Here is a 26,966-nt window from a genome sequence, read left to right as displayed (position 1 = left end):
TGAGGCTTGGGAGCGTCAGTTTTGCGTGGCTTGCTTGGATTGGGAGTGTCGGCTCTGCGTGGCTTGCTTGGCTTGGGAGTGTTGGCTCTGCGTGGCTTGCTTGGCTTGGGAGCGTCGGCTCTATTAGTATGCCTGCTGCCCGCACTGACATTAGAGGAGGGTCCATTACACTGGCAATCAAGACATGGCGCGGATGTGGCAGATCAGACAAGAGACAAGGCATGGCTCTGGCAGGTCAAACGAGACGTGGCGTGGCTCTGGACGCTCGGGCGAGACGTGATTTGGCTCTGGACGCTCGGGCGAGACGTGACTTGGCTCTGGAATAACAGCAGCAACTTGGCTTGGCTCATGAAGATCTGCTGTAACTTGGCTTGGCTCAAGGAAATCAGCTGTGGTTTGGCTTAACATAGATAACCCAGCTGTAACTTGACTTGATTCAGGAACAACAGCTGTGACTTGGCTTGACTCGTGGGGCACAGCTGCTCCTGTCCTGCTGTGGGTGTCGCTGTTTCGCTGTTTCCCTTGTTTCCTGTTTGCCTTGCTGCAGAGTGGTCTGTGTTTGTTGCTCCCTGTAACTTTGTTTTTCTGTTGGATTCTCTATCTTATTGTTAATTCTGCTGTTTTAAATTGATAGATATAGCTTAACTTCCACCAAGTTTCTGATATTATCCATCAAACTAATCTGACTAATTTGATCGTTTGCCTTATTCTATAATCGCGAGTGCAGCACGTTAGCCTTCCATTTAGCCGGTTAACTTGCCTCTCGCACTCCATTCATGCTTTTAACTCTTGTTTTACTATCGTTAGCATTGCGTTAGCCGGTTAGCTTGCCATCCGTGTTCCATTCACGTTTTTTTTTTCTCTCATATTAAATATCGTTAGTAAGTTACTCCTTTAGCTGGTTCCATTCTGTTTTTTCTCCCCCTGATCTGTTCTTCAGGAATTCATCCAACAACAGTGGTAAATTGGAATCATTCTACAATCACGGTGAGTAATGGCTTCTTCTCCTACTATTGTTGTTTGCATCGCTTGCCACATGTATAGCTTATCTATCTCTGTCAGCAGTGAGCCTTATACATGTGATAAATGCAGGAATATAGCCAGGCTGACAGAGAAGATTTCAGAACTAGAATCACGCATCCAAACTTTAATAGAGGATAGTAAGAATGTGAGGGCCTTAGATACAGTTTTGGATGCGACTAGCTCAGAAAGTCCTGTACATTGTTCGGTTCCGGTAACAACGCCCATGCAGCAGGGCAACTGGGTGACTGTGAGACGGCATAGTCGCGGGTCTGATCGGCTTTTCTGTTCCGATCAGAACATCAAACAGGTTCTCCCCACTCAGTGAAGCACCCACTGAGAAACCTGATGAAAGTGCTCTAGTAATTGGCGATTCTATTGTATGGAACGTGAAAATAGAGACTCCAGCCACCATAGTCCAGTGTTTACCGGGAGCCAGAGCGCCTGACATCTTGGCAAATTTAAAAGTGCTGGCTAATGCTAAACGTAAATTCAGTAAGATTGTTATTCACATCGCCACAAATGATGTTCGACTTCGCCAGTCGGAGATCACTAAAAATAATGTTAAAGAGGTGTGTGAACTTGCAAGTACGATGTCAGACACTGTAATATGCTCTGGTCCCCTCCCTGCTTACCATGGTGACGAGATACACAGTAGATTGTCATCATTAAACGGCTGGATGTCAAAGTGGTCTTCATCCCTCCGGATGTGGAGCATCTCTCCTATCTAGAAATATGGCACATAGTCTTAGAGTTTGCACTTGACTAACTGGGGCCCAGGTCAGGAAGCAGACAAACTGGCTAAACCGAGCGTCTGCTAGCCGCCTCACGTCACAGAAATCAGTTAATTCTCAGCACATAGAGACACTTTCATCTAGATATCACACTATAGAGACTGTGTCCCCCGAGCTAGAAAATACAAAAAACGCCTGAACCAAATCAAGACTAACAATTCAATTGATGTTCAACAAATAAAAAACATATATAATACAGAGAAACAATTGATAAAGCTTGGCTTATTGAATATCAGGTCCCTTTCTACGAAAGCACTTTTTGTAAATGATATGATCACTGATCATAACCTAGATGTGCTCTGTTTGACAGAAACCTGGCTAAAACCAGACGATTACATTATTTTAAATGAGTCAACCCCCCAAGATTACTGTTATAAACATGAACCACGTCTAAAAGGTAAAGGGGGAGGTGTTTCTACTATTTATAGCAATATTCTCAATAACACCTGATGTACTCGTTCCATCGAAAAAGAATGGCATCTACGCTAAAATTAGTCTGTTTCATTCTTATTCCGAGGTCACCGTAGCCACCAGACCCAGCCTGTATGCGGATCAGATGGTCACTGCAGTCCCCTGGATACAGTCCGTACCCAGCTTAGATCATGGATCACCACCTGGAGATGTCTTCTATAGCCCTGAATGTCAACCAGATAAGCTCCAGAGACGGATCATCACTAAAGACCTCGCCAACCTAGACAGCCATCGGCGCTACTCCACAGGAACCTGATGAGTTCTCTACAATTGGACATTGGTACAAACTGCTGGTTTCATCTGGCCAGAGGAGAACTGGTCCCCCGACTGAGCCTGGTTTCTCCCAAGGTTTTTTTCTCCATTTCTGTCACCTGTGGAGTTTTGGTTCCTTGCCGCTGTCGCCTCTGGCTTGCTTAGTTGGGGACACTTTCCAGCGATATCGTATACTATTTGAACTGAACTGACGATGATATCACTGAATTCATTGATGAACTGCCTTTAACTGAAAATTGATTGTTTACAATAATGCGTTACTTACACACTATTGTGCTGTTTAAATACTGTGCAGTTGCTTTGACACAATCTGTATTGTTGAAAGCGCTATATAAATAAAGGTGACTTGACTTGACTTGACTGTGATTTGGCTTGACTCATGGAGGACAGCTGTATCTTGGCTTGACTCATGGACAACAGCTGTATCTTGGCTTGACTCATAGAGAACAACAGCTGTATCTTGGCCTGACTCATGGAGAACAACAGCTGTATCTTGTCTTGGCACAGAAAGTGTAGCCCTGACTTGACTTGACACCGGAGGATCAGGCATCACTTGACTTGATGTCGGAGGAACGGTTGTGACTTGACTTGGCTTTGAAGGGATGGCTGTGACTTGACATAATGTTGGACAAGCAACTGTGGCTTGAATTGGCTTAGAGTGAGCAGCTGTGACTTGACTTGGCTTTGAGGGAACAGCTTTGACTTGACTTGGCTTTAGGCGAACAGCTGTGACTTGACTTGGCTTTGGGGGTACAGTTGTGACTTGACTTGGCTTTAGGGGAACAGCTGTGACTTGACTTGGCTTTGGGGGAACAGGTGTGACTTGACTTGGCTTAGCTGGAACAGCTGCGACGTGGCTTGACTTTGCTGGAGCAGCTGCAGCTTGATGTGATTCAAGAGGTGCTGCTGTGTCTTGACGTGATTCTGAAAGTGCTGCTGTATCTTGTTTAGACTTTGGGAGTGTTGGTGTGTCTTGACTTGCCTCAGAATGTAAAGTTGTGTCTTGGCTTGACTCAGGATGTGAAGCTGTGTCTTGACCTGACTCAGGAGGTGAAGCTGTGTCTTGACTTGACTCAGGAAGTGAAACTGTCTCTTGACTTGATTCAGGAAGTGCTGCTGTGTCTTGACTTGACTTGGCAGGAACAGTAGCTGTAACATACTTGACCTGGCAGGAACAGCAGCTGTAACGTGACTTGGCTTGGCAGGAACAGCAGCTGTAACGTGACTTGGCTTGACAGGAACAGCAGCTGTAACGTGACTTGACCTGGCAGGAACAGCAGCTGTAATTTGACTTGACTTGACAGGAACAGTAGCTGTAAGGTCAGCCATGAGAGATGTAGACTCTGGAGCAGGAGACATGACGTGAACAGGCTGTAGCTTGACTGAAGTGGCATAAAGTGGTGCTGGCTTGGCTGACGTGAGTTTAGGGAGACCAGCTGCTCGAGCCGACAGTAGTGGTGGACTGGTAGTATCTTGTGGACTGGCTTGGAGATGGCAGCCATCTTATGAGCTGGCTGTGGGAGGGCGGCCATGACAGGTACAGACTCTGGACGGGCAGGCACGGTGTGAGCAGGCCCTCGAGCGGCAGGCATGGCGTGAGCAGGCCCTGGAGCGGCAGGCATGCTGTGGCTTGACAGACATGATGTGAGTAGGTTGTGGTTTGGTAGATGTGACGTAAGCAGGCTTTGGCTTGGCAAACATAACGTGAGCAGGCTGTGGCTTGGCAGACATGACGTGAGCAGGCTTTGGCTTGGCAGACATGACGTGAGCAGGCTGTGGTTTGGCAGACATGACTTGAACAATTTCAGACGTGACATATGGGACATGAAAATGTTCTGGTGATGTAGGCACTGTGGGATTGTGGGACCCCTCATCCACAATCCCAACAGTAAACGGTGAACCAGCCAACCGGAGTGCATAGTCAATATTTTACTCTAGAGTCCAGTGTGGGGTGTGTAGGGGCATACAGGATTTTATGTTTTTGTTTAAACCAAAATAGAAAATGTCCTTAAGAAAAGAGTCTTTGAAGTCTACCTGATAGCACAGCTCACAGAAGTCAGCCACATACTCCTCGATGGGCCGGTTATTCTGGTGAAGACGAACCAGACGATCTCCAGGGTTCATGATGATCTGTTGGAAAAGCTGCTGGATCTGTTGTAGGCGAAGTATTCTGTAATGCAGGACTCGACGACAGCGTGGTAGATCCAATTGCGAGCTTTATTACAGATCATAGTCGAGACAGGCAGGTTCAAACACCAGCAAACAGTAACATCCAGGGAAAGACAAAAGCGTAAATCCAAAAATACATGCGAGGGTCAAAATCCAAGTGAGCAGTCCAAAGTATCAAAATAAACAAGACAATGAAGCAAGGCAAAACTATGGCAATGGAAAAATAACTATGACTATGACAATGAAAACAAAACCGTGGCAAAAACAAGGCAATGAAACAAGAGAAACGCTTAGTAGAGTCCGCACAGCAAAACGATACTTCGCAAAGCCTGTTTGGTTTAGGCCCTGCTTAAATGGCCACCAAACAGGAAGTTACCAACGAGGCAGCAGAGGGAGTAGCAACAGTCAGTTCATGGGTAAGGGCTCCCTCTGCTGGCTTGGCATTACTCGCCTACATCAATGTGTGACTTTGCCAATGTGACTATGTAATGCAGGAAGTCGATGTAAAGTGTAAGATGAGCATTTGTGGTTAAATTCGATATACATTTTTAAAGGTGCCATAGAATGGAAAACTGAATATACCTTGGCATAGTTAAATAATAACAGTTCAGTACATGGACATGACATACCATGAGTCTCAAACACCATCGTTTCCTCCTCCTTATATAAATCTAGTATTTGCAAAAGACCACTGAAAAATAGGCCAATTCCAACATAACAGGTCTGTTACGCAACTTCCCCGGGATCGTTAATAGTTACGCCTCCAACATTTGCATCGCCCAATCATCAGTAACGTCAGCACCTCAGTTAAACAAGGCAAGCCACAGAAGGGACACGGTTAGCTTAATGCTAGCGCTAGCCTGTTACATTGCTATACATAGGATTTCATTTACCACATAAACAGAGAGATGAGTGCGCTGATTATGGTGAATGATGGAGAAATAACTGTCTGATGATGGCGAATGATTTACAGATCCCGAGAATCACTGAGAAGCAGCTCAACTTGATTGGTAAGTACTTGTGTCTCTGCATTGTAACTTTACACAGAGCACATGCGATCACAGTAATCAGACTAATATATCCGCGATTCAAAACGGCAGATTCAACAAACCGCATATTAAAAGCGGCTAGAACTCCTAATTAAATATATATTTTTATCCATGTGCGAGCTATTGAGCTCATTAATATTCATGAAGCTTCCAAATAACAGAGCATTTCATTGTAGGGGCAAATCCTAGGGTTGTAAATGGACCTGTAAAACCATTTCTGGAGATTTTTTGCCCTTTCCTATGCCATAAACCTTCTATGTAGATATCAGAGAACAATTTAAAAATATTGTATAAATGCATTCTATGGCACCTTTAAGAAAATGACTGATCATTTCACTAGATAAGCCCCTTATTCCTCAGCTTGGATCGTGTAGAGCCCTTTATAGCTGCACTGAAACTGCAATTTGGACCAATAACCCACTGAAGTCCATTTTACACAAAAAAATCCTGGAACGTTTTCCTTAGAAACTTTAATGTCTTTGTGACTGAAGAAAGAAAGACATAAACATCTTGGATGACATGGGGGTGAGTAAATTATTAGGATTTTTTTTTTATTCTGGAAGTGAACTAATTGTTTAATCTAGAAACAAAATGTTTGACAGCATAATCATGTCAGCTAAGACTGCACCAGTCTGTCTGACCTCCACCTCCTATAGGGAATTATAATAGCACTTTGGATGTGATATTATTAGTGCTGTCTGCCACCTCGACTCACTTCCTGTGGACGTCTAGACTTCAATTTCTGTTCTGATTTATTCCACAGAGACTATTATAAATGGCCTGTAGTCTGCAAACAGCATGTATTGCAACTCCCTATGACCTAGCAATTATTAGAAAAGCTAAAAGGTCACTGCAGATTCAGTGCAATGTGCTGTCTGATTGTTCGTGACACAATTTTTTTTGTACATAGAAATAGGAAGAACTCACAACCATCATTTCCACCTCTCACCCTCATCACTTCTCCACAAGCAGCCATCTTATTTCATTTCACCTTCTTTTTCTTTCTAAATCACTCTATAACCTCCCTTTTTTCCAACCATTTCCACATTTCTCCATCTCAGTTTAGCTGAGATATTGCTATTCCATATTGCTTTGATGACCTTTCTGGCACCTTCAGCTGATGGCCACTTACTAAACAGACAGTTTTGGATCCTAGCAAAAGGGGGTCGGGCCGGACCACCAGTGGCCCCACACCTCCATCTCCCTCCGTTCTATCAACGCAGATTGGAGGGAGGGTGGAAAATTCCTGAGCTGTAAGCTAGCTGCACTCCTGGGCTCCCTCCCTCCCAAATTAAAGGCATGTGTGGAATCTCGAGCGAAGGCTCTGACAGCAAGGAAAGAGGGGAATGGGGGAAAGGCGAAAGGGAATCAGATGATCCTCGAGAGCATGGATGACCAAAAAAAAACATATAAATACATAAAAAATAGGAGTTAAAAGCAGATGAGAGTAAGCAGAGCTTGATTTTCTCTAAGGATATAGCGTACAGAGGATGAAAGAGAATCATAGAGATGGTTTGAGGAACGAAAGAAAGGGGAGAGTGAAGGGTGGAGCTGCTCCCAGGGGACGGAGCAGCACATGTGCTTCCTATCCAGCCCTCCATGTGTATCTCTCCTTTGCTCATTTGTACAGCCCCCTCGCTCTCTCTTTGAGCTGCTGGAGTGGGAGGAAGAAAGGGTGTTCGAAAGTCCTTAGCACAGATGCGAATAGCCCAAATGCCAGTTTAATAAAAAGAAAACAAACTCTCTGCAGCTTAACCTGCCTCACCAGAGGGGGAATTAGAATAGGGGGTCACGCAGGATTGTCCCACCCAAACCCACCCTCGTTTCTTGTCATTCCCCCTCTCACATAAACATAGATGTAGAGAGATATACATCTCCCTTGGGGTTTGCACTGAATCTCCTCTGGAGACAAATTGCTGCACTAGTGGGAAGGTAGTGACTGACACTTCATGAAAGACTGTGTGCACATACGTACAGTGGGTGGTCCAAAATTTGTGTGAAAATGCATCAACTATGCTTTCTTTTTTATAATCATCTTATTTTGGTCAAAGACCCCCCCCCCCCCCTTTATTACTGTTGCTATGTCCGACAAGCCATTATGCTTTTTCAGATGAAGTCAAAAGTTTACATACACCTTGCAGAATCTGCAAAATGTTAATTATTTTACCAAAATAAGAGGGATCATACAAAATGCAAGTATTTTTTATTTAGTACTGACCTGAATAAGATATTTCACATAAAAGATGTTTACATAATAGTCCAGAAGATACTTTTTTTTTGAGTTCATGAATCCCTTGTTTGCCCTGAACAGTTAAACTGCCTACTGTTCTTCAGAAAAATACTTCAGCTTTTTTCAGCTCACTGATGCTTCAGAAGGAAACACGATGCATTAAGAGATGGGGGTCTAAACTTTTGAACAGAATTAAGATGTGTACATTTTCCTAATTTTTTTTACTAAATATAATATTTTTTTCATTTAGTATTGCCTTTCAGAAGATACTGTTTCCCAGAAGACAAAATAAGGTAAATTTACCCTGAACTTCAAATTCAAAAGGTTTTACCCCCGGCTCTTAATGCATCGTGTTTCCTTCTGGAGCATCAGTGAACATTTGAACCTTCTGTAATAGTTGCATATGAGTCCCTCAGTTGTCCTCAGTGTGAAAAGATGGATCTCAAAATCATACAGTCATTTTTGGAAAGGGTTCAAAAACACAAAAATGCTGAGAAACCAAAGAATTTTTGAGACCTGAAGGATTTTTCTTAAGAACGGCTGCCAGTTTAACTGTTCAGGACAAACAAGGGGCTCATGAACAGCTATCACTAAAAAAAAAAAAAAACACACACACAGCTGTGGTGTATGTAAACTTTTGAATGGGGTCAATTTTTAACTATTATTTTCTCTTGTGGACTATATGTAAACATCTTCTATGTGAAATATCTTATTCATGTCAGTACTAAATTAACATTTTGCATATATATATTATTTCTTAATATTCTGTATGTCCTCCTTTCTCTTTAATGACAGCGGCAGTCGAGCTGACATGGACTGATGATCATGTTATGCAGCATGAGAATGATCTCATCTTGTGCTCTAATGAAAGCGACAACATCTGACCTTTTGTATAGAGGATTTCACATGGTTGATGTCATACATTACATTTAATGAGCGACCTAAAAATGGGCAGAATTCTAAATCTTTTTGATTATTAACTTCATTATGAAAAAAACTTTATAAAAGCAGTTCTAACATACTGTGCATGTGCATATATGTGAGCCTCTTAATGAACAAGACCAGAGATGAAATGAGTAACACTATTGATGCTCTGTATTTGTGGCACCTTATGAACACAATTAAGAATCTTCCTGACAAGTGAGCTTTAGTCATCTATAAACGTCACTACCACAAGGCACCGAGGAAGAAGACCAGTAATTAACGGGTTTAGCTGCGGGTTTACAAACAAGACGAACATCGCAAGAGCCCAGAGAAATCAAAAACCTTTAAATGGCAACATCATCATGTACACTCAGCGATTCTGGCCACTGGGCCTGTGGCTGCTTATTTATGCAATCATTGCTGTTATCTCTTATCTAACAATAAAAATAGCATGCTTGCTTCGGTGAAGTTATTTCTAAGGAACTGTTAATAATCCTGTTATTTTTGCTCCACTGAATGATAGAGGAGGAATTTAGGACACATCACTCCACGAATTTCCCAACCATTTCCTTGGACAGGTGACCTCTGTTAGAGGTGAACTAAAAAAGGCCTGAGGGAAAGGACGCAGAGACCAGCTCATCACCACGAAACAACAGCTCAACTAATGCCAGACCTCAGGATGCACGTGTAGAGCATGTGCCGTGTGACCTTGCACAGGTCAGCAACACAGCCTTAAAAGGTGCCCCTTGAACTTTGACCTTTAAAAGCCATAAAGATTTGACATTAGAGTGTTTGTTTACCTAATCAGGTCACTGAACATTCTTGTAGTTGTCAAGACCTCTCAATGGAGTCTCGTGGATACTGAATTAATTTCCTTTCCCGTTTTTTTTTTTCCTGAACTGAAATCAAAATTGAAATGAATGTGTTTTCACTTACGGCTCCTTATGTTGGTCTTTCTATTTTAGTTCCATGCTGACAGCATCAAAGATGTTACTGTCCATATGATATCAGCAGATGGGGTTTTCATTGCTACCATGCCAGACATCATTACCCCTTAACAACCTTATTAAAAATGACCTGTGTGTGAATTCGTCTGCATTTACATTCAGGCTGAATCAGTTTCTAATATTTATTTAAGGTTCAACTGAACGCTACTAACCTGTAATTACACAAAACAAAAACCTCCTAGTTGGACAGTATTTTTTTTTTTTTGACAGAGGACAGTGTGAAGTGCATAGAAATGCCAAACAACCACACACAAACAGTTTCCGAGCACAAAGAGAATGCTGGGTCTTTACATGGGGGTGGTGGGATAATGGGGAGAATCCCTAACAAAGGCCATTTTGACAGAGCAAGCTTTGTCTGCGTCAGCCCACAAATTCATCCACTCCAAATGAACTCGGCAAAAATAATGGGACTCTAAAGAGTGCTGGCCATTGATAAACAAAGCTGTTCAGCACATGATGTTGACCTTTTTGGTATTTATCCCAAACCAATTTAATCCCACCCCCGTAACAAAAATAAAGTTTGTAATGTGTCAAAAGATATCATAGTTTTTTATTATATTTGCCTTTTCCCTCAAAGTTTGTTGTTGACAATATATAGGACTTGTAAAGCAGCAGTTTTTATTGGTACTATAGCAATACTACTATCTTAATGACATTTTAGCAGTGTGTCATGTTTTTAATGTTTTTTAAAGAAGTCTCTTCTGCTCACCAAGCCTGCATTTATTCGATCCAAAATATAGCAAAAGCAGTAATATTGTTCAATATTTTTACTATTTAAAATAACTGCTTTCTATTCGAATATATTTTAAAATGTAATTTATTCCTGTGATCAAAGCTACATTTTCAGCATCATTACACCAGTCTTCAGTGTCACATGATCCTTCAGAAATCATTCTAATATCAAGAAACATTTATTATTAGTATTATTAGTGTTATCAATATTTAAAACAGTTTAGTACATTTTAGTAGTTTATTTTTGGGGGGAAAAGAAATTCTAGAAATTTATACTTATTTTTATTTAGCAAGGATGCTTTAATTTAATCAAAAGTGATGATAAAGACATTTATAATGTTACAAAAGATTTATATCTATTGCAGATAAATGCTGTTCTTCTGAACTTTCTATTCATGAAAGAAACTTGAAAAAAATCTCAGCTGTTTTCAACATTATACTAATAATAATAATAATAATAATAACTGTTTTTTTAAGCAGCAAATCAGAATATTAGAATGATTTCTGAAGGATCATGTGACCATAGTAATGATGCTAAAATTCAGATTTGAAATCACAGGAATAAATGACATTTTATGATATATTTAAATAGAAAATTGTTATTTCAAAAAGTAAAAATATTTAAAAATTTTACTGTTTTTGCTGTACTTTGGATCAAATAAACGCAGGCTTGGTGAGCAGAAGAGACTTCTTTAAAAAACATAAAAAATCTTACTGTTCAAGAACTTTTGACTGGTAGTGTAGCATTGCATTCATGCAATTCTAATAAGGAGCTTTTCAAACAAAACAAATTTGCGTTCCACTACGCTGCTTTTCCATTGTTTTCCATATCTAAATATGTTCACCTTGGTCCATTTATGTACATAATTAACAAAAATTCAATGTTGTCAAGCCTGTAATGTCAAGGCACATGTCATCCAAGTTGACGTTACGCTCCAATGGTAAGTAATTCAGACCCTCGTATCTCTCAATAATAAAACCATCTCTGGTTAGATATCAGAGCAAGTTGGAACACATTACGTACATCTAAAAGTGCAATAAGCAATATTTAAAAAACATTGTTTGGAAGTTACTCGGACAGACGCAATAACAAACATGTAGCCCATTAGCATTAGAGGAAGTATGACAGATGAGGACAGAGAACAAGCAAGAGGGAGATTTGACAAAAAAGATCACTGGAAATTCCGCTTTATATGTGAGTAACACTGGTTTTAAGTGTTATTAATTGTCTAGAGCTGCTGTGCTGTTGGCAACTAACAACAAACTCTTGTTTGTATTTACTATTGTGTACTGTACAGTCGTGGCCTAAAGTTTTGAGAATTACATATATATTGGAAATTGGAAAAGTTGCTGCTTAAGTTTTTATAATAGCAATTTGCATATATTCCAGAATGTTATGAAGAGTGATCAGATGAATTGCATAGTCCTTCTTTGCCATGAAAATTAACTTAATCCCGAAAAAAACTTTCCACTGCATTGTTAAGAAGGCTTCAGGGCATCCAAGAAAGTCCAGCAAGCGCCAGGATGGTCTCCTAAAGTGGATTCAGCTGTGGGATCGGAGTGCCACCAGTGCAGAGCTTGCTCAGGAATGGCAGCAGGCAGGTGTGAGCGCATCTGCACGCACAGTGAGGCCAAGACTTTTGGAGGATGTCCTGGTGTCAAGAAGGGCAGCAAAGAAGCCACTTCGCTCCAAAAAAAAACATCAGGGACAGATTGATCTTCTGCAAAAAGTATGGCCAATGGACTGCTGAGGACTGGGGCAAAGTCATATTCTCTGATGAAGCCTCTTTCCGATTGTTTGAGGCATCTGGAAAAAGGCTTGTCCGGAGAAGAAAAGGTGAGCGCTACCATCAGTCCTGTGTCATGCCAACAGTAAAGCATCCTGAGACCATTCATGTGTGGGGTTGTTTCTCATCCAAGGGAGTGGGCTCACTCACAATTTTGCCCAAAAACACAGCCATGAATAAAGAATGGCACCAAAACACCCTCCAACAGCAACTTCTTCCAACAATTCAACAACAGTTTGGTGAAGAACAATGCATTTTCCAGCACGATGGAGCACCGTGCCATAAGGTAAAAGTGATAACTAAGTGGCTCGGGGACCAAAACGTTGACATTTTGGGTCCATGGCCTGGAAACTCCCCAGATCTTAATCCCATTGAGAACTTGTGGTCAATCCTCAAGAGGCGGGTGAACAAACAAAAACCCACTAATTCTGACAAACTCCAAGAAGTGATTATGAAAGAATGGGTTGCTATCAGTCAGGATTTGGCCCAGAAGTTGATTGAGAGCATGCACAATCGAATTGCAGAGGTCCTGAGAAAGAAGGGCCAACACTGCAAATACTGACTCTTAGCATAAATGTCATGTAATTGTCGATAAAAGCCTTTGAAACGTATGAAGTGCTTGTAATTATATTTCAGTACATCACAGAAACAACTGAAACAAAGATCTAAAAGCAGTTTAGCAGCAAACTTTGTGAAAACTAATATTTGTGTCATTCTCAAAACTTTTGGCCACGACTGTACATTCATTTTTTGTGCTTCCTTGTCATTGTGCAGGTAGACCCCTGATCTCAAGAGGTGCGTTGACGACTGCTAGAGAATGTGGTGTTTAGCGTCATTGTTAGTGCATTCACCTCACATACTGACGATCAGGGTTCAAGACTGACACGGAGCAGAGTAGTTAGGATTGTTGGGTGTTTTAGAGGTGGAGCAATTAGGGGTGTGTTTGTTTGTAATCTCATCTTTTTTTACTTTTTTTTCTCTTCTGTCGACATCAGCAAACAGTAAATCTTGGGATAGTCAAACATTCATTCCCAGTAAATGAAAGATGCATTTTGAGACAACATTTTTGTTGCGCTGCTGCGTCACATTTGGTCTTGGGATGCAGACTTCAAAAGATGGGACACAGCAGAGGTTCAAAACATGCAACTTTGGGTTAACTTTTATTAAACGTCTCTCTAGAGCTAGTTTTTTTTTTTTTTTTTACACTACCCAGTTTAAAAACGCAATAAGCATTCTCTATGAAAGGCTCCTTAAAAGGAGAAGTTCAATTCCAGAATAAAAATTCCTTATAATTTACTCACTCCCATGTCATCCAAGATGTTCATGTCTTTCCTTCTTCAGTCGAAAAGAATATATTGGACTCTCCATATAGTGGACTTTAGTGGTGGCTAACAGTTTGAAGATCCAAATAGCAGTTTCAATGCAGCTTCAAAGGATTCTACACGATCCCAGCCGAGGAATAAGCGATACAATCTGCCATTTTCTTAAAACAATCAAAATTTATATACTTTTTAACCACATATGCTCCACTTGTACCAGCCTGACCTCACACATTACGTAGTCATGTTGGAAAGGTTGTGTGTAACCTAAGCAGAAGTACAAACCCAGTGTTTACAAAGCGAACGTGCAAAGGAAGTCAAACACACTTTACAAAAAAGGTATAACACTGATATCGGAGGATTTGGAAATGTGATTTTCACCTTCTGAACCGAAGTACACAGACAAAGAACTAACCCTGCATGACCTTTCCAACATAATTACTTAATGCGTGAAATCATAGAAGCGCATTTGCAGTGCCAATGTATTTCTCAGCTGGGATCATGTAGAGCCCTTTAAAGCTGCATTGAAACTGGGATTTGGACCTTCAACCTGTTGCCCACCATAGAAGTCCCCTATATGGAGAAAAATCCTGGAATGTTTTCCTCAAAAAACTTAACTTCTTTGTGGCTAAAGAATGAAAGACATGAACATCTTGGATGACATGAGGGTGAGTAAATGGTCAGGAATTTTTTACTCTGGAAGTGAACTTCTCCTTTAAGCGCTCATATAAACTCTTCTCTCTCACTCTTGTTGAAATGCTGGGAGGTCGAATACGTTTTAGTAAATTGGTTAGCTTAGATGGTTCATGCAAGTAAAACAATCTGAACAGTTTGATTTACATGGACTATCAAAACAAACTGATTCACTAAAGTTATTCACAATAATCGAATGAAACCCTGCGTAGACATTTTGTTTTGTCTTTTTTGGACATGTAATTAAACATTATGATTTGGTTTATTAGTTTTGCTGTCAAAAGATCTGGTTATTGTTTAGTGTTTTGTTCATTACCTGTTTTCAGCAGTCCAGTCACTCTTCTGAACTTAGCTTTCCAGAACTCTGAGGTTGTCTCATCTCCTTTCACTCCAATCTACCCACCATTCACCTAAATCACATTAACAGAGAACCTAGTTACTTCCTTGCCAAATATAGACTAATTCAGAGTCTCTCTTAAGACTGAAATTTAATTTCCAACTGACATCAGTTCATTTACTTGCACACAGTGCCATTCCTGTTCCAGCTGCATGGCAGGATGTTGTGTCACTAACATAGAGAAATATTTTTGCATTCAAAGAGAATTTAATAATTTGCAGCCGTATCATTAAATGATTAATTATAAAGATTACAGTCAACGCTGCTCCTATTAATGCATTAAAATGATTTCAAGGGCAGATAATCTCTTGCTAGACACAAACGACTACCCACACAAACTGGTGTCAAGTAAAGAGGAACTGCGGAAAGAGTAGAGTGGGAGGAAAATGTCCCTGTAGTTCTCCAAGTGTGAGGTGAAGATGTTTGAAAGATGAAAAGTGGAATGGGATCCTACTGTTGTGTTTTTCAGTAATGAAACAGGAGAGCTGCTGCTTTTCTCTAATAGTTTTAGCAGAGACAGATCATAGAGTTGATGGTTCCAGGAATGGATGTCATTACATATGGATTCACCACCAATGATGGAACCCAATATTCAGGGAAAGGCTCACGCTGACGCTCCAGAGTGTTCGGGAAGAGAAAGGAGAGGGAATAAAATTCTAATTTACACAGGCAGATAGCAATCAAATGCCCATGTAATCAATTTCATGCATGTGGTTCTAGTTTTCATGGTGTAACAAGACACACATACAGTGAGAAAAACTCACAAGTGACTAAAACAAATGGTTTCAGGGCTGAATAGTAAAACTTCTTCCATTTCCCAATTTCCCCTTTTCTGTCATCAAGAAAGCTCTCAACAAGTGGCCGCAAATACAATCATGCCAGCACACTGGATCCAGCATACACTGAACTCAGCATAATCTTTCGTCTATTACTCACCCTGCACAGTCAAGCCCCAAATCTTCTAAGTTGCAGCTGCATACAGCCATGGAGAAAAAGGCCAGCTGGTAACAGGGGAGAAATCCTGACCTCAATAAATTGATGGTCAATTGATGGTGTCACTGTTTATTTTCAGTGAGCATTAAGGGCATCGAAAACAAAACAAAAACATTTCATCACAGCACTTGTGAAAAGCATGAAGAAAATTAAAATCAATGAAGTGCATATGGGATTTTCAAAGCAAAGCTTTTCTTTCTTCATGCAAGAAGCACATAAACAGTCACATATGCAAAGTCTCTTGAGTGTGACAGTCAAAAGCTTGAGTAGTTGACACTAGGAAAACAAGAATTACATTAAAGCCAACAATGAATAAGAAGCTAACCAAGAAATACCTGTAGATACCATGCTTCCTCCAAAAAATAAACTGATGTAGGTCCTGCAGACAAAAAAACAAAACAAAACAGAAATGAGAGACCATAGAAAGTGACATACAACAAAAATAAAAACATCTATAAAAACTGTAATATAATATAAACATTTTATTTCAAATTATTATACAAAATAAATGAAAATTAAATCCAATGCAATGTAATGCAATAATATTATATAATATTAATATAAAATAAATTAATATATACTATAATATAATATAATATAATATAAATACACTACCAGTCAAAAGTTTTTGGACAGTAAGATTTGTAATGTTAAAAAAAAAAAAAAAAAAGCATTTTCTGCTCATCAAAGCTGCATTTATTTGATCCAAAATACGGCAAAAGCAGTTATTTTATGCAAAATTTGTACTATTTAAAATAACTGCTTTCTCTTTGAATATATTTTAAAATTTAGCAAAAATTTGGGGGAAAGACATTGTAGAAATTAATACTTTTATTTAGCAAGGATGCTTTAAATTGACCAAAAGTGATGATAAAGGCATTTATAATGTTACAAAAGATTTCGATTTCAGAAAAATGTTCTTCTTCTGAATTTTTTATTCACCAAAGAAACCTGAAAAAATTATACTTTGCTGTTTTCAACATCATAATATTAATAAATCAGAATATTAGAATGATTCTGAAGGATCATGTGACTGGAGTAATGATGCTAAAAATTCTGCTTTGAAATCGCAGGAATAAATTATATTTTTAGAAAATATTCACATAGAAAACAGTTATTTTAAATAGTAAAAATATTTACTGTTTTTGCTGTAATTTGGATCAAATAAATGCAGGCTTGGTGTGCAGACTTCTGTAAAAAAAAAAAAAACAATACTGTCCAAAAATCTTTTGATTGGTAGTGTATACATTTTATTTAAAATTATTATAAAAAATGCAATATAGGATCATAAAATTATAGGAGAAAACACATTAATAAATTACATTTTAAAGTATATTAAAATAGAAATCATGTATTTTAAATTGTAATAACATTTCACAATATTAAAAACAAATGTAACCTTGGTTAAAATAAGAGATTTATTTAAACAACAACAACAAAATCTTACCAAGTCCACACATTTGAATGCTAGTGTAAACACACACATGAAGAAACTTAAACTCTGATCCCTTTAAAACCTGGCAAGTGAGACTCAGAAAGTCCAGTAAGCTGTTTTCACCCATCATTAGTAACTGTAAACTGACTGAAGTTTTAAACAGAGACAGACCTATTAAATGGAGGTCTTTCCAGACACTTATATTGTGTTAGTGCTGCCTGTATTGCAGCCAGGCCCTCGGCACCAGAACAGCAGACGAGAGAGAAAGAGAGAGAAATGCCATCGACCGGCATAGCTCTATCGTTCCACTGAGGTCGACTTTTGGTGCCAGGCTCAATTAAGCCTTGCTGAGGTAGAGAAGTAAAACAATGGGAATTGTGGGTGCACACAGAGGCCCATTCTGATAACTGAACTTCAGTGTGTGTGTGTGTGTGTCTGTGTGCCTGAGCTTGCTAAAAACAACAACAACAGGACAGGACTTTCCACCAGTTTACTGAGCTAATGCTACTGGCTGGCGCAGTGCTTCCAACAGGGAAAAGAACTGCGTCAGAAGCTTTCTCAGATTCTCTTGATCCACAAGGTGCTTTGGGAGAAATAAACGGCAGGAGGAGGAAAGGCAAAGAACAGATTTAGAGACAGTGACCCTTCACTGACAGGGAAAAGATTGAGAGAGGACAGAGGGAAGGACACTCAGTGGGCCTTATAACACCAGCAGAACTCATTTTTGTGTAAATCCGGCGCAAAGCCGTTGTTCGAATTTTCAAAATGTTACTTGGCACGAAAGAAATGTTCACCTGCTCTCTACCATGTATAAATAAGTGCTCTTTTTGGCAAACTGATGACACTGAATTTTGATGCACTGCCAGAATAATATTTTACAAGTTCATTTGCCCTTTTTTTGTAATTGTACAACTTTAGGTTGGAACAAATAAAGAAATTGCTGGTTACTTATTTTTTATCCTCCTTATTCTTCAACGTGGAAATAAGCCTATGGGTGATACTTCTGGTTCATTATCCGCTATAGAGTGTTTTCATGTTAGTTGACAATCGGCCATATTGGTGGCACTGAATGTAAACAATGCCACTGAACTGAATGAAACTTGAATATTTCGCTGATTATTGCTGCTGCAGATTGTCAAATATTGTAATGTTTTGGGCTGTACTAATCAGATTCTGTAAGGTGTATGTAAACTTTTGACTTCAACTGCATGTTAAAAAACAGAAATATCCTAAATGAAGCCCAGTGTGTTTTGGTACTATGGCAAGTGCCTGGCACAAACACAAGTTGTGGAGTTGGAAAAGGACTATAGCCCACTCTGGACAATGGACTTGAAAAGGAAAAGGAAGTTAGATTGCGCCTGGGTGTGATTACACAAATTGAGATCATGTGATTACAGTCACAATTAATAATTGATGCATATTAGCTGTGGACATATTAAAGTATCATTTAAGTGTCAAATATCTTAACGGCACACTAATCACTGCCTTTAAAGGTGTAAAGTAATATCTAGAGCATTTTATAAATATCCAAGGCTTTAAAATGGTAAATTGCACCTAACCAGCAAAATCCTCTGAAGAGGTTGTAAATAGCACAGGTTTTGACCGAAATTCCACTAAGACGGCAAAGCCAAGACCATTTTCATTTCATGTTGTTTTTCCTGCAAATCCCCCCTGTGTTTTTCAAACCCTCAAGCCACCTTTCTGAAATTCTTTCAGGCTCAGGAGAAAAACCTACAGCCAAGAATAAGCAGAGTGAGTGAGAGAAAGAAAGAAAGTATATAGTTTGTCCATACTCAAAAACAAAACATACTCTATGGGTAGTGCAGAGAACAGTTGGAGAATATGACTAAAGCACATCTCCATTGGAGCCAGGGTCATAACAATCATCATTTCAGGAAATAATCATCATATTTGAATGGGTTTGTTTAGTTTGGCAGCAGGGTGAAGAAAAAAATTGTAGCGTAACCTGACGAGTATTACACCCAGCGGAAGCCTCAAGCCGTCTGCTGCCTCAGAGGCCGAACAAACACACGGGAGGTTGAGCTCCCTGCCTGCCTGAATCAAAACAATGGTTTAAATGCGGTTATATTTCAAATGATGAAATGGATAGACTTGGTTATAAACGCACACACTACCACTTAAAAGTTTGGGGCCAGTAAGATTTTTATGTTTTGTTTTGAAAGAAATGCATACTTTTATTCAGCAAGGATGCATTCAATTCATCATAAGTGTCAGACATTTACATTAGGAGTTTTTGTCTTGAACACCAAGACTTCAAAACTAGGACTTACATTCAAACAGCAGAAAATGTACCTTTTACGGGGCACAAAGACAGCATTAGCAACTCTGCAAATCCTAAGCTGTCATTGTGTAGACTGTGACTGTTAGAACCCTTATGAGACATAACTGAGCTGATAAACAATTGTAAACCGTTTGATGCCATACCGATATAAGCTCATAAAGCCCAAATGTCTTTCAGCTGTTCGGATAAATCCGCCACTAAGCAGCTCTGGGTGGGATTTCACCTGTGAAATTGCATAAGGATATCAAGTACTTATTACTCTCTTTAGCCCATGACCTTCTTCACGTTCTCAAACAGACACTTAAGTTAAAATTCAGTTCAGATGGTTTAAAGGTAACACACTGTTGTTCTCTGGCTCTCCGTAGAAAAGGTAAGGTTAAGAGAAATGGTTTCCACTAGACTTTTTGACCTCTGACCTCATCAAGTTGAGTGGTAAAACCGTCATGAGCATTAAAACAACTAACTAGCACTCCCAGGAGACTTTACACTTTCATCTTCGGCCACTATAGTTTTCTTCCCTTGCTACTAATCGTCCTGTGATAGAGTCTCAAAACACTTATTTCCTCTCTATTTGCCAACACTCTACAACTTTTTTCCAGCAACTCACTATCTGCTTCCTGCCCTATCCACCAAAGTGCTGTAGTTCTTCACCTTTCCCATGTCTTGTTCTGTCCATCTTCTCACACTACCTTCCAGTTTATTACGAAAGACTTTATATAAGCTTTATATTGAGATATAGTCTCAAATTTGCAATTGGTAACATTGCAAGACATCAAGTCTCATTGTGAGCCACAATGAAATAAAGTCCAAATTGTGAGATATATGGTCACATTGTGAGAAAAAGTTTCATTGTGAGATATAAAGTCACAATTACAAGAAATAAAGCTGCAATTGTGTGAAACAAGAGAGATAATGTCTCAGTGTGAGATTCAGGGTGTGTTCACACTTGTAGTTCGCTTCGTTTGGAAAATAATACATTTGGTCCTGGTCCGATTAGCATTCACACTGGTATTTTTCAACAGCGAACTTAAAGATAATGAACCTAAAGGCATAGTGATACGTTCACAACGTGATTGGAACTCACCAAACACCCCAAATAAAAGGAAAAGGTGTATTCGAATTAAAGCGGCTGTATGACATTAAAGTATTCACTGATTGGTCTGCTGATCGCTGCTTTAAGTTGAATACAAGCAATGCCGTCTGCTGAATTAAGCGTGCTCGTTGAGTGCATAAGATTTTATTTTCATCACCTGCAAACTCACAAAAACTCATAAAAAGGCACTTTACCTCATTGCTCTACATTTGCTCTATGCTAGTTTTGTTATGTATGCACCACTTGTCCCCTTCCTGAAATCATGCCGCATAGCGTCGCATCTTGTTTTTGGTTCGTTTAGAAGCATTTGTTCTATGTTGCATTCATATTTCATTCAAACCGCACCAGAGTTTGTTTGGAAGCGGACAGAGACCCATCTTTTTAGGGGTCTCGGTCCGCTTGTTTGGTGTGCACCAGGGTTCGGATGGCAGCGTTCACACTTACTCAAATGAACAGCACTAACGCAATCGCACCAGAGTTTGTTTTAATCGAAGTGTGAATACAGGCTCAGCCACAATTATAAGCAAATCAGAACAAACTTAAGTTGTTATTGTCATATACATTGTTGCAAATTGTGAGAAAGTCGAGTTTTGGTTATAAACTCACATTTACAAGGTGATTAGGCCTAAGTCCCAATTTTGAAAAATTAAGTCACCCTTCGCAGGGACCTGTCCACCTGACAGACAAGACAGGGCAGGTTACTTTTGGTATGAAAAAGCCTCAGCTTTCAAATTGTTCATCTCTTCCCCTTTACTAGTTATAGCATGAAATAAATATCAAAAGATATCTTATTTAAACAGCGGAAAGATGTCAATACCCACCATTTTTCAAGTCCACCAATATTAATCTACTCTCCTGTCTGGGTTGTTTGTCGGACAAAATGGCAGATTCTGCATTATGATTGATCAGATTGCCTGTCAAGGCAAAGAGTATGGGAAAAATGTTAAATTAAAGCTGCACCCGGTGGCTTCAGGAAAACAACGAACAGTGAGCAATATGCATTTAAAGTGGTAAATACAAGAGGAATATGTCAAAGTCATTTATATGCACCCAACTTCCTGCTGCCAGCTGATGACGCTATGCCAATAACTGAATATTGGCCTTTACATGTCTTCAGGCCAGTACTCTTAGCAAACGTAAAGTTTGGGGCAGATTGGACATTGCATGTTTAAGCTAGTGTAAAACAAGTCATTTTCTGTCACCAACAGTTGGCGCTATTATTATAACTAAATATTGGCCTTTAGGTGTATTCAGGCCAGTACTCTTAGCAAACATCTTAGTAGACCCACTCCCCCCGGCAGGGATTGTAGGTGGGGTGAGTGAATGTACAGTGCCCTCTCCACTCTCAATACCACAACTAAGGTGAGTCCCTTGAGCAAGGCACCAAAACCCCAACTGCTCCCCGGGCGCCGCAGCAATAGCAATATGGCTGCCCACTGCTCCGGGTGTGTGTTCACTACTGTGTGTGTGCACTTGGATGGGTTAAATGCAGAGCACAAATTCCAAGTATGGGTCATCATACTTGGCCACACGTCACATCCTTTCCTTTCCAAATGTGAAGTTTGGGGCAGATTGGACATTGTATGTTTAATTTAGTATTAAACAAGTCATTTCCTGTCATCAGCAGGTGGCGCTATGATTATAACGGAATATTGGCCTTTGCTCAGGCCAGGACACTTAGCGAATGTGTGGGCAGATCGGACATTGTTCGAAATTTAACATCGCAAAGACCTTTTGATTAGATTGACCAAATGTTGTGATTAAATCTCTAGGAGTTTGTTACAGCATAAAACATGTCACTTGTCACTTCCTGTGGCCAACAGGTGGCGTTATGACTATAACTGAATATGGTCATGGCCATGTGTTCAGCACAGGACTCATATCAAACATGTGAATTTCAGTGCAGATTGGACATTTTATGCCTGAATTATAACAACTTCCTTTTTCATCCTGAAACATCAAAGTTTGTCAGGTCGCCACAGACTCACACTTTAACGAAAACTCAAGATCTTCGCAATTTACCGTCACAAAGGGCTTTAGATCACATTGACCAAATTTGGTGTTGATCTGTGTAAATCGCTAAATACAATGCCTGAAAATGGCAAAAACGGCACAAAACTTGCAGAGAAAATTCAAAATAACAATCCCTGTTAGGTTTCAGTCTTTGTAGCCGGGGACTTTTTTGTAGGTTTTGGTGTGTTACATGACGAATTTCGTACATGTATGTGAAGCATAGCTCGAAGGGCACTTTGTTAACATTTTATAGGTGGCGCTTATCGAGTCATTTTGTCACACCCATTTCTGAAACCAATATCAGATGAAAAGTTTGAGCATGTTTAGGCCCCAAAAAATGCAGTTTGGAGAAAAAGAAACTGAACAATTCCAATAGGGTGCTAGGGCCCTAATAAAAAAGCCCAAGAAGAAACAAACAGTAATGGTCTGAATGTCACTTTGTTTTAATATCTTATAAAACATTATTTATGTACATTAGTTGACAGTGACTTTTTTCTTTTTGCACCTTTCATAACACCACGATACTGATGTAAAAACATGACATGGCCTTTGCTTTTATGACAGAGTCATTAGGCCATTGTATTGGTATTGCAACTCAGAGAAGGTGGAGTTTGTGTGTGATCTAACATAATCACAAGTGTTCCATGCAAGCTGTTCAGTGTTCAGAGGTTCTGCTCCACTTCTCTGGAAACCGTAATGACTGTGTTATCAGATCAACGCAGCAAGCATTAAACTCCATTTTGCGTGGAGTCAAAGACCGCAGTTGACCTCTTCTTCCTATGTTATATCATGTTGGGATCTACAAAGGTTCTCTTTCATGTGAAATACTTGTGTGGAACAGAAACTGATCTTAGTTTTTTAACGTTTCTTAAAAGACTAACAGATTCTAACTGTAGAAATATATGAAGTTCACGTTTGTTCCAGTCTTTGGGCATGTTGGTCATTTAAATTCGTTCTTCAGAAGACTGAGCTTAGTTTTTCCCCCTCCCCCCGTGTTCTTCAGGGTGAGTGAGATTTATTGACCAGATCACCTACTAGACTTTGCACTTCCCTTTTTTGCAACAGTTTCACCACCTTTAATCTTCAGAGAGTCTAGCAGGTTCTTTATTCTTGAGCTAGCTGGTTCTTGTTTCCTCTTCCTGCGACTTTTCACCCCTGCTCCTGAGGTGACTGAAGGAAGGAGAAGCGCAGCGAACCCCCATGGTGAGACTGAACTTCGGTTAAGAGTTTCCTTCTGCTGGAGAAGCCAGGCACTTTCTCGACAAAGTGCCACGAAACGCTCTAGCTGTGTTCCGTTAACATTCTTGCTAATGTTTAGAGTGGTTTCAAACGGATTCTGGATATACAAAGCTGTCGTTTCTGGTTTGGTCTGCTCCTTTCCCTGGTGAATGAGATATAAAGCAGGATATTTAGGCCTTCTAATATTTAAACACACAGTATTAACACATCAATTGCATCAGCAATTTCACTCAATTTGTTCTACAGAAAACTTAATGTACAAAAACAACAACAAAAAGTATTAAATTAGAAACACACAAAATAAAAGCATTTTTACTAGTGGTCTCAGATATGTCAATCATATCGTTTACAACTAGAATAAAATTATTCAACCCCCAAAAACTTTAACAACCTAACATAATAATATAATGTTTATTGGAGATTACAAAATTCTTTATTAAATAGACTTCTGGGGGTTAAATCATAAATATTTTGAGCCAATTAGACCCCCCCCCCCCCCCCATTTTTCTTCAACTTAATTAATCTCAGAAGCACTCAAATGTGTATTAATAAATGTTCTATAATACTTTACTGATGCTTTTGGTTGAATTGTTTACCTAAAGCTTTGTTTACAGCATCAGAACGTCTTAAGGGAGTTGAATATATGTGACCCTGGACAATTTGCTGGGTAAGTTTTTGAAATTGAGATTTATACATGAGCTAAATGATTTATACATGAGCTGAATAAGTAAGATTTTCACTGATGTATGGTTTGGACAATATTTGGCCGAGATACAACTATTTGAAAATCTGGAATCTGAGGGTGCAAAAATCTAAATATTGAGAAAATTGCCTTTGAAATTGTCCAAATTACGTTCTTAGCAATGCATATTACTAATCAAAAATGTTTTGATATATTTATGGTAGGAAACTTACTAAATTTCTTCATGGAACATGATCTTTAATTAATATTCCAATAATTTTTGCCATAAAAGAAAAATCGATAATTTTGACCCATACAATGTATTTCTGGCCATCGCTACAAATATATCTGTGCTACTTAAGACTGGTTTTGTGGTCCAGGGTCACATATTTGATTGCAACCATATATCAAAGTGTCCACTGCAGACCCAGACGCTTTCTTTGAATTGTCTATAAACACACTGCCCTCTGGTGGGCGTTTGTAGAGGGTCCGCTAAGACGTCAGCAGTGTCCTCTGGGAGTTTGCGCATGGATGCACGTGTTGTCGGTGGATGACTCACCTTCCTGATATTGATCGATGCCTTGTTGAAGGGAAAACTGCCATAAAACTCGAAGAATTCCTGCAACAGTTTCTCTGTGGATGCAAAGATTAAAACACCAGTGTCATTAATGCTCAATAATAATTGAATGCATACACAGCATCACAAGAATGAGCCAACTGCCCAAGGGGAAAAAGGTAAAACCTTTCACTAGGTCTGGATAAATTATGAAACAATCCATGCGTTCCACTCACCTGATGTGTCTGTGTTGTGTTGCAGTGTAATCTTGCTAAGGTCACTGACAATAGTGCAGTCATTACCCTCAATGACACACTTATCCGACGGTCCTGGAAAGAGCACACACACAAAACATAAATATAATTTGAGTGGCCTTCCATATAGAAATGGATTGTGTATCACTATTGTGGCATCACTGTCCTTGACCCTGGCAGGCAAGAAAACGATCGTGTGTGTAGACAGTCAGCTCAGAAGAGAGCCATATAGTGATTTATCCTGAGCCACTATACTTTACTGGAGTCACAGACGTATGTTACACACACACACACACACATATATACATATACATATACATATATATATATATATATATATATATATGAGTCATTCATTAAAAACATTTAAAAAGAAGTATTCAACTCGAACTATTTCAACTCGAAGGTGGCTGTCCCTAAACCCTAAATTTAAACTTATGAAAATTATACTGAAATATTTTTTTGCATTTTATTCAATTGCTGTTTTTAAAAATATTTTACATTTTTTTTTAAAAGTAATTATATATATATATATATATATATATATATATATATATATATATATAACATTTTCTTTGTAAATTATGTAACTTTATGTACATTTCTTCATGTCACTAGTGAAACAGTATGTTTTAGTTTATTGGCTGAGACAGATTTAACTACACTCCTACATTTATGATCAGGAAATATTTGTCTCTCCCTCTCATAGCTACATGTTAAATAGATAGACCCCATTATTTTGAGGTAAATGTGTTCAAAAGTATAAAAAAACCTGTGTGTAACTTGAAGAAACATCACTACCAAACACAATTTTTCTATAATTAAACACACTTTTAGTTGGGAGTTTTCCATAACATTTAGTTTTTATACTGTGCTACCATGTGCTGATCTTTAAGCATCTTTAAGCTAGGTTCAAAAGTACCTAAAATTTTCACGACCGAAACATTTGGTGAAGTTTCTGTAGTGACAATATTGTTTTTTGGTTGTTATCCCATATAATTGTCACTACCAAAACCTGCCATCATTGTTTTAGTAGTGGCAAAAGGATACACATAATCCTTTATTTGGGGGAAATTTTTTTTGCATTTTAGTATATGAGCTAAAATTCTGTAATGTGATGTGGTCGCTATTGAAACACTATTGTCGCCACTGTTAAATGTGACAACCAAAACATGGAATGTTTTGTCAAAAATGAAGTACTGAATTAGTACTGAATTATCAACCAAGATGTTATGATAATGTTTGGTTCAATGTATATTCAAACTAATGAATCCTTAAATTTGAAATCAGTATGATCAACTTTTTTACCTTTGCCTTTTACAAAAAAAAAGATTCAAAATGCATCAAATCTCATAAATCAAACTTGAAATAGTTAAAATTGTAATTGGTAATGATATACCTATGAAAACATTTTAATAAAATAGAAAAAGTATATATTTACAAGGTAGATGTGAGCAAAATTTTAATAGGTCAATATAACCTTTGTTATTAAATTATATATTATTATGTTTCAGTAGTGATAAATTTGGGGAGA

At 39.0% G+C, this 26,966-nt stretch overlaps 1 protein-coding gene across 1 annotated transcript in view; it reads right to left on the bottom strand.

Annotated features, from left to right (window-relative positions):
- Window positions 1-23,128: 23,128 nt before the first annotated feature.
- Window positions 23,129-26,966, bottom strand: part of mtpap (mitochondrial poly(A) polymerase) — a 10,087-nt gene continuing 6,249 nt past the window's right edge. Inside the window, exons 7-9 of the mRNA XM_073828658.1 lie at window positions 25,415-25,521; window positions 25,182-25,255; window positions 23,129-24,082 (exon numbers count right to left, since the gene is read on the bottom strand). Coding sequence (XP_073684759.1) covers window positions 23,729-24,082; window positions 25,182-25,255; window positions 25,415-25,521 — 535 coding nt within the window. The 3' untranslated portion in view covers window positions 23,129-23,728. The remainder of the gene's footprint in view (window positions 24,083-25,181; window positions 25,256-25,414; window positions 25,522-26,966) is intronic.

This window comes from Garra rufa, chromosome 22 (genome assembly GCF_049309525.1).
Source record: "Garra rufa chromosome 22, GarRuf1.0, whole genome shotgun sequence".
NCBI lineage: Eukaryota > Metazoa > Chordata > Actinopteri > Cypriniformes > Cyprinidae > Garra > Garra rufa.
Note: the sequence above shows the minus strand (reverse complement) of the source record. Positions and strands in the feature narration are given on the sequence as shown.